Below are 11,514 nucleotides of genomic sequence, written 5' to 3' on the forward strand. Positions count from 1 at the left end.
ATTTTAGCTTTAATGGCTCAATATTTGGCTGCTGAGCATTTTAGACTCTGACGTTGTATTGCATTCTGCAATTCAACCTGTTCTATTAATTTGGAATACTCCTTGTTAGTGCTGTTACCACAAAAATGTCCATGTCATGTAATAGCCATATTTACAGGATGTACTGTATGCTATTTTGTTTAATACGTATTTTAAATCCAAATAAAAATGACCAGTAATATGGAGTATGCACGATAAAAATATAAAATTTATTCCCATGAAACACAATGTATTAATATGACAGTATGAAACAACAAATACTGTAGGTTACTGCACCTTACCGTGGCATAGTTAAGTTTTGAGACACAGTTTTCCTTGTTAGAAGGATCCTTTCTTGTGGACCAAACCAAAAAAAAACTGAAAGAATATTACGCCACTGACTTGGGGAAATTTTTGAGTTATCATCTTTATTCGAACTTGCACAGCTCCTTTGTCATATGACATACTTCTCATATAGTCTATGGCAGAATCCAAGTGTTCATCCTTTAGACTTGCTTACTTAGGCCTCATGGAGCTTGGTCATGCACAACTTCAGCACATGAAGTCTGCAAGGGCAGAGTCCACATGATGGCCACTTGATAAATTTGGGATTTGGACAGCCCAAGGCCCCTGCAGACTTTCAGTTGCTTCATCAGAACTAGTTTGTATTATGTTGTCTGACAATGTTGCAATAGTGTTTGTAGTTGTCGTGAGCGGCTACACTCAAAGGGTGGAGTGAAAAGTCGCTCAGCAGCGACATCTCTCATAGACATCCATAGTGTTGCACTCACATGAAAAGTGAGAGAAATAGTTGTCAAGAATAAAAAAGAGAGCTAGAGAGAGAAGTTCAAACCATGGATCCTTTCTCACCTCCACACAGCTGGCCAATCATGGCATGAAGTGGATGTCGATGTTGGATTGTCTGTTTCATAAAGATACAGAAATGATCTAAACAACTCCTTAATCCTATGTCAGAAAGATGCAAGGGTGTCTTGATGTTTGGATTCAGCTTAATATTGTTTCTCCATAGTCTCTGAATCAGTCATCATCCCATACTTAATTGTTCAGTCTTCCTGCTTTGTCGAACTTCACAATGTTCATGTATTTATCTTTTTATTTTCTGCTCCTAGGATGCCATTAACCTATCGATCCACAATGACACTCAATGAGCAACCACCAGACTCTGCTCAGAGTCCAAGCACATCACACTCCCTGCGATCCTTCTCCCATTCCTTGAAGGTCCCTCCAGTCAACAGCGGGGGACGTCGCAGTCCGCAGTCAGGAGGAAATCTCAACCTCAGCAGACGGGTGCTGGATGAGAGAGGAGGTGAAGGAGGAGCTATGGATCCCTCCCACTCCCCACTCTTGCCTCTGCTCACCTCCCACTCCTCTTTTGACCTCCTGCGACTCTGCAATGGCAAGCCGCTGCGTACGGCCCGATCCAGCAGTTCCTCAGCTCCTCCTCTACCCCCAAAACCAAACCCTGCTTCCCTTCCTCCTCCTGCCCTCTCATTGGCGCTGCATCCTCCTTGTCCAACTCTGTCCCCCGCAGCCTGTGACAACACCACCCCTCAGTCACTATCATGTGATTTTGGAGATCCTTCAACTGATCCCAACCTTGAGCTAGAGCTTGGATCATCGGTGGCTCGCCGCTCCTCGCTACATAGGTCTAAATCGGACCTGTCAGACCGGTATGCCCGGGCAGGAGCTGACGTGGAACGCTTCTTTAATTACTGTGGCCTTGACCCAGAGGAGCTGGAGGCAGTTGGCCCAGAGAACTTTGCACGGGCCAACTCCGACATTGTCAGCCTGAACTTCCGATCAGCTTCCATGATCTCCTCTGACTGCGACCGATCACGGCGATCCTCCAATGATGGGCTATCAGACGGGGAAGAGGGTGAGGATGAGGAGGAGGCCGGGGAGCGAGTTCCATATGGCATTTCGGCTGTGGAGCGGAATGCAAGAGTCATCAAGTGGCTGTACAGCATCAAACAGGCGAGAGAGACACAAAAAGTCTCACATGTTTAGGAGAGGCACTACAGTGGATTGGATGTACTATAAATTACAGACAAACTGCCCCATGTTTCAGAATTGATAGATGGACCAGAATTTCAAACAGGTTTAGAGACTGAGATCTTGAAATCTTTAATTTTGTCAAAATGTGTAGATGGATGGAAGAGAAAGTCTGACAAGGGTTAGGGTTAGGGTTAGGCTGACATGAATTCGATAAGAAAACAGACATACATCCTCCTAGGTTTATAACAAATAGAACACAAAGAACAGAAAGGAATAAAATGTGTACAGTCATGAACAAAATGTTTATCAAAATCAGTCTGGACAGACAAACAAACACAGGACGTATGAAAACTAACTAGTTGATAAAAAAATTTCTCTATGGGCACTGTATAAACCAACAGACAAAGTCTGCCCATTTGCTTGAGCAACAGGAACAAGAGCAAAATGCACTATGATTGTCCAAGGACCCATGATGTGGCTGCTCCACTACGAGGGGGCCTTTCTCATAGAGGACATTTTCATTTGTCAAAAATACATTTGACTAGCATTCCATTTAGGTATAGCTTTGATTCACCTCCCACTTCTCTGATTACTCCAACAATTCAGATAGGTCTGATGGGCTCATTGATGGCTAATTCCCCAGTTTGAGAAACAGTCAACCAATCAGAGCTATGTTGGTGGGATTAAAAATGTGGGCACCATAGCTACTTCTGTGAAAAAAATAGCAACATAAAAATCACAACAAAAATGGCAACAGGTGACTTCAGATTTGTTGTTGTGGAAATGTAAGCCTGTTTAAAGCATTATTTTTTTCTCCATCTATGGTGTTGAATCCAAAATGTTTCCTCACATTACTTCTCAGGTGATTCGTTCAACACGGCTTGCTAGTTTCCTACGTTTCATGAAGAACTTTACTAAAGTTTCAACTTTACTAATAGGACAACAGGCCAGCAATCAATCAAAGTGAACACCCCCCGCTGGAGTACTAGTAAATAGAAATTGCTAACATGAATATGATGTCAGACTGAAACTGAATAAATGAAGTGAAACAAAATGTTATTTCAATCTGAGTATTAGGCTAATTTAGGTGTCCTAGGTCCATACTTTTAGTATTGTTCATGCTGGCTCACTGGCATGGCTTACTAGCTTACGTGAAATGAAACACAGCCATCACTGACATCATTAGTTCTGCCTGTGCTTTTCCTGCTATTACAAGTGAAAATGTCCACTTTGACAAAAGCCAATGTCACAGTGTTGATGTCTCCATTTAAAAAAAACTTTGGTTTGGTCCTGACATTGTTACAAAACAGATACTGAACTCTGTCGAAATTTAGAATTCACTCTGGAAAGTCAAAGATGCTGGTACACTGTGCAACCATAATTAGTTACTTGATATTTGTTATAGGTGACTGTTAGGAGGAATAATAGATCAATTCAGCACCAACTTAATGGGCTACAAATACTCATTAGGTTGATAATGAATCAAATAGTTCACTATGACATTTGAAAATGTTAAGAAACTCATGAAACACAGATTGTGGTCAACTAGCTTTCACTAAGCTTCAGTTAAACTAGATTTTGTAATCACTTAATAAAGGCCTTGGAGTGTGTGATGACTGAGTGAAATGGAGGACACAGAGTGGTTCGGACAGATGCACACATAAAATAAAATATATTCTCTCTAGCTTACTCATCCACACAACATTAAGGTTACATTGGCATACCATTTAGCTGATATATTAGGTCAATGTCGGCCTTTTATGAAGAAATATATCAACAACCTGTTCATGTCAGCAAATATTTCACAGCAGAATTTCTGTGCTCTGTATTTTTTTTTGTTTAATTCAGAGGCTGTTCCACCCAGACCAGAATTTTTCAAGAATATTCAAAGTATATTCAAATATCAAATACATGTCAATTTTTGGCATTAAAATAGTCAAATTTGGGAAAATGTTCAAAGTTACAAAATATTGTCATAGAATATTAGATATCATTAAAGGTGCTGTCTGATGGTGCTTTACACCTAACATGTTTTGTATGGTTCAACTGAACTGAACAACTTAATTTGTTCAGGCTGTTGTGAATGCTGTCATTAGAACACTGCTGCTTCCAAGATTTGATATGAATTTAGAAGCTAAATTAATTTACACAATACATACCTTTTCAGGTCCACACAGCTTTAAGCTGTATAAGCAAGTAAGCTGTCTGTTCCTTTACAACATTCAACATTTGGAAGGACTCTTTGCTGTTAAGTTTGTATGCCACTCGCTAACTTTAGCATTTATTCCCACTAGACATTACTAGTCATTCATGTTTTTCAACACCTGAGTCATTGGCAGCTCCTGCACACTTAGTTCTGTGTTTGTCCTGCACTATAGAAAGGAAGGGGTCTAACTAACATTAGTGTAAGCTGGATTTGTGGTTTACCTTAAGACACATGTAAATGTCTCTGTGAACCTGTGCAGAGAAGGGTGTTATGGGTAACCATTAAATTGCAAAGGAACACGAATGTCCAAATCCCAAAAATGCATAGTCCAGGCCTGCGCGTCATGCTAGCTGGTTGCTGGATTCAGTTGTTGTCAGGAGGCAGGACCGAAAGGGGCTGCAAACAAGTATGAAAGACACGGCCAAACAAATGTCTCAGAGCAACCCCGTGCACTTTCATTTATGTGCAGCCAGGAGAAACATAATTCCACCTTTAGTCCCACTCATAACCTCAGAACTCTGTATGTTATTCTGTGATTTGGTCACAGCGTTCCCTATGCAAACTTCAGGGGAAAACATTGTATCATTACACTCAGACAATAGATATTTGTGAGATCACAAAAATACATTTTAAAATTTAACTTACTGCTGGATAACATGTAAAATGTGAAGTTTTTACCATACCCCCAAAGTTTGCCTTAGGAACATTTATTTGACAAAATCATTTAGTGTGGAGTAGTGGATGGAGTGCAGTCACAAATGGGGATAGCATCGACCATCTCTCTTAAATGGGTCCAAATGTGGTGATTGCAAATGACTAGAATGTCAAAACTCATGACAACGGTTAGTTTATCCCAGATCATTTGGCATGGGAACACATACAGACTTCAGCACTTGAGTGTATGATACATCAGAAAAGGGGTTTAAGCAGTGTGCTTGTGCCCTACTCTATGTATTTTAGCAGTTCGTTATTAAAAAGCTTGTGAAATGTAGCGACCACTCAGTAACTTCCTCCACATACGATTACAGTACAAGACAGTTTTCTACTTGTCCATTATGATTTATGACAGTCTTTACTATATGTAATACTGCAGACTATCAACTAGATATACTTGTGCTCACCTTTACGCACTGCATCGGCTCTGGAACCAAACACCTTGATTGGGGCTGGACTCTCTTCTTTTCTGTGTGTGTAGGGATACTCACAAGCCCCCCCAGCTGAACCCTGCTGTGTTGAAGTGGAAAGGCCTGCCTGATCTGAACCTGCTGCTGTGCTTTGTTATGTGACTTCTTGTGCTAGTCATGGCCATAATGACATGTTCATAAGTGTACCTGGTACCAGAACACCTCAGGCCAAAGATTGATGAACGACTTGTAGTTGTATCATCAGATCTTTGGCCATATGTCTTGGACACTCAGTCAACTGATCACCATGTGGTGGTGAGTTGGATCAGGTGGCAGGGGAGTCTGCTGGACAGACCTGGTAAACCCAAACGTGTAGTAAGGGTGAATTGGGAATGTCTAGTGAATTCCCCTGTCTGCTGGGTTTTAAACTCCCACTTCCAGAGGGATATTTCCTATCTATACCTTACAGCAGGTGCTCTGCATTCTCAGCAGGAAGTCATACATGTGTGTGGGTGAACCCAGCCGCTTCTTTGTTTCGAAAGGAGCTGGCTGAGGTGGTTTGGGCATCTGGTTAGGATGCCTCCTGGATGGGATTATATATCTAATCTGGTCTGGGAACGCCTCGGGATCCCTGGAGGAAGTTGCTGTGGAAAAGGATGTTGCCTTACTCAGTGTGCTGCCATTGTCACCCAATCCCGGATAAACGGTGGAGAAAAAAATATTTTCCCACCTGAGGGTTTAGGTAACCTGATAATACAGGATTACCTTGCGAGGCAGCTGGATTCGCAAGATCACAAAATTTACAGGATCACGTTAGAATCCATCTTGTCTGGCTTCAAATTATATGCTTGTGGACTGGTGGTTTGGACACAAGCTGTGGTTGGTTTATTGGCTGATTGGTCCGAACTACTGGTGGTTCCACAACAGGTGTGCTGTTGTGCAACCACCAGTGGTTTGGACCAATCAGCATCCTATGAAGATTCTTGTATGATCTCACAATCTCACAAATCCAGCTTCTTTGCAAGGTAAGATGATGATAGACGGTGATAGACAGATGGTTCATCCAATCACCTGCCAAGTATTTTTTCAAAGTGCCTGCCCTTTTCCAGACAGTTTCCAAGGACAACTTCTCAGATGAGTATGTGTAACAAACTATCTGACACGTCAGGTTCAATGTATGGATTGCAAGTTACCAAAACTATCCAATGAATGAATTAGCTGTCAGTCCATATATCTCATCTATCCATACATGTATACACCTGGACGTCATGAGTTTTTTCAAGTACATGGATGACAATGTTAGTGAAAGTCTGTGATTTTAGACCACCAGACACTTATAAACATACACTGAAAGCAATACTAATGAAGTTGTCTGTTCACTATTACAGTACATGTTACAGTGCAATAGAGGATATGAACATGAAAGGGAGATTGTGGTCATGTTTATGGTGTTCTCTCCAAATGCCACTTATAGTTTAGGGTGTTTATGGTTGCTTATACTGTATATGACATCCTACAACCACACGCACACATACACACAGAATGAACCCCAGCAGTGCTTCTGCATTATGTCAAAGAACACCATAGACTGCATTTAAGATGAATACCTTGTTGATGCCCTCAGCTCTTACTTTTTCCATGCAGCTCTGCTTTCTCTCTCAACCTCTTTCTCTCTGAGTCAGTCCCAGGAAGAAGCCTGTTGCTTTCCCTGTCATGTGTTTTCTCTACAGAGTTCAGCTCCACCCTCACCCTCGCTCTATGTCTACATGTCTGCACGTTGCTGACATAACTCAAGGCCCGAAGCCATATTTACAATAGGTGTGAATGCAGCGCCTCAGTCAGCATCCAACTGTCAGTGTCTGTGTGCCCTACCACCAGCCTTCTCCTCAGCTTAAATCTATGGTGCAGGTCTACTTCAGTGTGAAAAAACAACACCACAGCTGGGCTTACTTCGCTTTCACTTCCTTGCACAATAGGATAGGTCAGACAAGACACAACTTAAAAAATGTGTCCACATGTCCAAATGTCTACTTGTTACCAAAATGCTGATGATGGCATGAATAACATCAACATTATCTGAGTCAACTTTGTATATGGGGGAGTTTGGTAATATGAGCCACTTTTTAGTCAAAATATCCTTAGATACAGGTGTGCTGTTGTTAGCTATCTGATTTCAAGCTGCAACCAAGCTGTAGAACTTCGAACTTTTGTCTCACTAGTAGTCCACCCATACGAGTCATTTCTATATTTGGGTCGATGGAGTTGGTGGATAGTTGTTAGCTAGCAAGCTAAACTGTTTTATGCACTCTAAATCATCTTCATATGTGGCAATCTCCAGGGCTGAAAAATGAAGCCAATGCGGAAGTGCCAAAAACTGCAGTTCCTTGAATGGCCACTTGAGGCTGGCTCCAAGACGCCCATGTTAAAATGCCCAACCTAACAGCAGAAATAAACATGTTTACAGCCTGGTACAAAAAATGGTTTTAGTCTCAATAGCTAATTCCCCCTTTCATGACAACTGTACGGGGGTGAATTTTTTTTATAACTCACATATTTAAATTTTATGAAGCTGTAAAGTTATGTATAACTAAGGACATGGCCACTTTGAGTGACAGGTTGCTAGCCACTGGGTAGCTTGTTTTAGCAACCAGGCTTCATTCAGCCTGCCTCAGCTCCACCTCTTTGCCCATTTTGCATTAGCCTGGAGTTAGGCAGAGTCAGGCACTGCCGAAATGGCAACGGCAAGAGACGCCCACTTTGAGCTTTAAAACCACTCTTCAGAAACCAATGGGTGATGTCAAGGTGGCTACGTCGCAAGACAGACACAATCATCAGTCTGTGTGTTTCTTCACAAATTGATTTATGATCTTACTAATGTAGACAGGTATACGTGGATATGTGTATTAAATAGTGCATTAAATAACACCTTTTTTGAGGGGGATATGACACATTTAAAATAACAAGTATAAATTGGGCCTTATACAAAAAATGAATTGTAACTGCTCAAATGAGGAGGTGCCTTACTGTCCAGCACAATAGTAGATACATTTAGTTTAGAATATGGCCAGAAAACTCCAGCACCAATGGAGAAAAATTAACCAGTTCCTAAACTTAGCTCTGGGCTGTTAGACTAGTTTACCCCAAAGCCACCATTTTTAAAAACTGTTAATTAACTAACGTTTAGTGTGTTATGTAGCTTTAGGTAATTTGTTGTACAAGCACTTCAACATACTGTAGCTACAAATATATAGACAACATCTTTTCCTAAGCAGCTGGTTGCATTACAGGTTTTTCATGGTCACATGACACAAATTTGACATCACTGTCAACACTGACTGGCTCATCTTTCACCACTCTCCCCTATATGGTACAGGTTTATAGTTAGATTTAAAAACTCAAAAAGAAGAACAACCAAAACAAAACTCAAGCCCACAGAGAAGTTGACATCAGAGGGGACCTGATTATTTTGAGGAAATAATGAGTGTCACTCAGAGGAACTGCAGTTCCACTGCTGCTACTTCCAAGAATGAATTTTCACACTGAAGCCTTGAAATGTCTTGAATGCACAGTGATCTCAGACCTGCCACATTTGTTTGGAAACAAGGTAGCTTGCTTTGGTGAAGGGAAAATCTTTCTTCTTTCAGCTTAACAGCTTTCTTAGACATGTAGGAAGTTTCAGTTTTTGTGATTTGATGCAATTGTTCCCCCTAAATTTCAATAAAGTGGAAGTGAAGGCAGTGAGATCTTCCTCCATCTTCCTGCTCTGAGCTCAGGGCCGTGCTAGCATGTTCCTGTCCAGTACCCTGATCTGTCATTCCCATGTGTCTTTCCAGTGAACTCCCAGAAAACCCTGCTGCTTCTCACTGTCAGCATTAATAAAGACAATATTGTATTGTTCTGACATTGTCGCCATGCTTCGAATTCAGTTCTGTCTACATGGTGTTTTTTTATTTTATTTATTTATTTTTTATTTTAATCTTTGGATTGACAGAGTTCTTCTGTGGTATTTGCTTTGTTTTGTTTTTCTAAGTGTAAATGCTGTAAGACAAAAGTGTATATATTTGATTTGAAGAAGCAAGTCTGTTTTGGACTTCTGTTTTTCTCTGTCTGAAGGTTTGTGTGTTACAAAAGATTCAGAACAAAAAAAAACAACAAAAAAACCCCCACTGTTTTGCTAATTGCCCACGGTACAGAGCTGTCTGATCAAACTCGGGCGGGATTGTTTCCGAGATTTAGTGTTGACTGTGTTTTTTGATGTAGAAACCGTTTTGCTTGATTGAAAAAAAAAAGACAAAAAAAACATGTCCATGTTTAGTTTCTTTTGCATTATTTCAATAAATGGCTTCTTTTGCCATTTCTTGCCACTGTTTTTTGAATGTTAATGTGGCCACACTCACTCCCTTGTTCACTCATTCACCATTCCCATAGACACTATTCCCATAGACAATTGATAATAATAATAATGATAGATTTTATTTATAGAGTGCTTTTCAAGGTACTCAAAGATGCTTTACATAACTTAAAAGGATCATAAATTTAAAAAAAAACAAGAAAAATAACACACTTAAAGAAGGTAGCACACAACATTAATCACACATTAAAAGCAGTTCTAAAAAGGTGATTTTTGATTAGTGATTTGAACATAGATCGGTGCAGTTGCGGATGTGTCTGGGGAGAAAGTTCCAGAGGGAGTGGGCAGCTATGGAGAAAACTCTGTCACCCCAGGTCTGGTGCTGGGTCCTGAATGGTGGAGACAGGAGGTTGGTGTCAGAGCAGCGTAGGCTGCGGGAAGGAGTGTGGTGGTGGAGCAGGTCAGTAAGGTAGGAGGGGGTCTGGTTATGGAGGGCTTTGTGAGTAAAAAGAACTTTCAATTGTATCAATTATGGGACAGGGAGCCAGTGTAGGACAGGGCTGATGTTGCCACGGGAGCGGGGGACAGAATTTTGGATGTACTGGAGTTTATTTAGTACTTAAGTATGCTGTTACAGTAGTCAATTCTGAATGTGATGAAAGCACGGATCAAAGGGTCGGGCGGTGACAAGCTGTTTTTCAGTGGAAAAAGGCAGTTCCAGTGATTAGATTGACATGTTTGAAAGAGAGGTTGCTACCGAAAATGACTTGCGGATGTGTGGGGAAGGAGACAGGGTGGAGTTGTCGATGGTGTTGTTGTGAATGGTTTTGGAGAGGGATTTGGGACCGATCATTACCCTGTCAGATTTACCAGTTTAGTTTGAGAAAGTTGGCTTTCATCCATGATGCAATACAGCTGTCTACATAGCCTGTTTAACAGCTTGCATTTGACTAGTATAGTCATATGAATTCAAAAGTTATGAAGTAATGGTCTGATAAAATAGGATTTTGTGGAAAGACTAGTAAATTGCAATGTCATATCAGAACAAGGTCCAGGGTGTGGTTAAAACAGTGAGTGGGTTTATTTACACTCTGAGAGAAGCCAATTGAGTCTAACAATGAGATGAACGCAGTGCTAAGGCTGTCATTATCATCATCCACATGAATATTAAAGTCACCTACTATAATTATTTTTTTCTGTAGGAAGGACTAAACTTGATGAAAACTCTGAGAATTCAGATAAAAATTCAGAGCACGGGCCAGTACACTTACAAGTAGAATTAGCTGTAAAGTTTTCCAGGTTGGGTGTGAAAGACGAAGAACAAGGCTTTCAAATGAGTTATGATTAAGTTTAGGTCTAGGGTTGATTAATAGGCTTGAGTTGAAAATGGCTGCAACTCTACCTGCTCGGCTGGTGCCTCAAGGGAAGTCAGTATTAATATGACTGGGGGGAGTGAATTTATTTAAGCTAACATGTTCTTCATGACACAGCCAGGTTTGAGTACAACAAAACCAATATGATAATCTGATATTAGATCATTTACTAATACAACTGTAGATGACAGAGTGTAGATCTAATGTGTGAGAGTCCACATTTAATTCTCCTATTATGTTGACTATTACAGTGTTGGTGGGTTTCACAAACCATACCAGTTCCCAGATAGGTTTGAAATCTCATCCATTACTCAGACAAAACAAAAAAGTTATGTAATTATGTAACTGTAATTGCAGAAATAAGATTCTTTTTTTCCTGGATTCTGTGGGTCCAGATGAATCTGTCCATATAAGCTACATCCATTT

At 40.7% G+C, this 11,514-nt stretch overlaps 1 protein-coding gene across 2 annotated transcripts in view; it reads left to right on the forward strand.

Moving 5' to 3' along the window:
- Positions 1–9,728, forward strand: part of fam110b (family with sequence similarity 110 member B) — a 120,018-nt gene extending 110,290 nt beyond the window's left edge. For both annotated transcript variants that reach the window (XM_067604768.1, XM_067604767.1), the window contains one exon: positions 1,149–9,728. In XM_067604768.1, the coding sequence (XP_067460869.1) occupies positions 1,149–2,046 (898 nt within the window). In that variant the 3' untranslated portion in view covers positions 2,047–9,728. The remainder of the gene's footprint in view (positions 1–1,148) is intronic.
- The last annotated feature ends 1,786 nt before the right edge of the window (positions 9,729–11,514 follow it).

Source organism: Thunnus thynnus, chromosome 12, assembly GCF_963924715.1.
Source record: "Thunnus thynnus chromosome 12, fThuThy2.1, whole genome shotgun sequence".
Classification (NCBI taxonomy): Eukaryota; Metazoa; Chordata; class Actinopteri; order Scombriformes; family Scombridae; genus Thunnus; species Thunnus thynnus.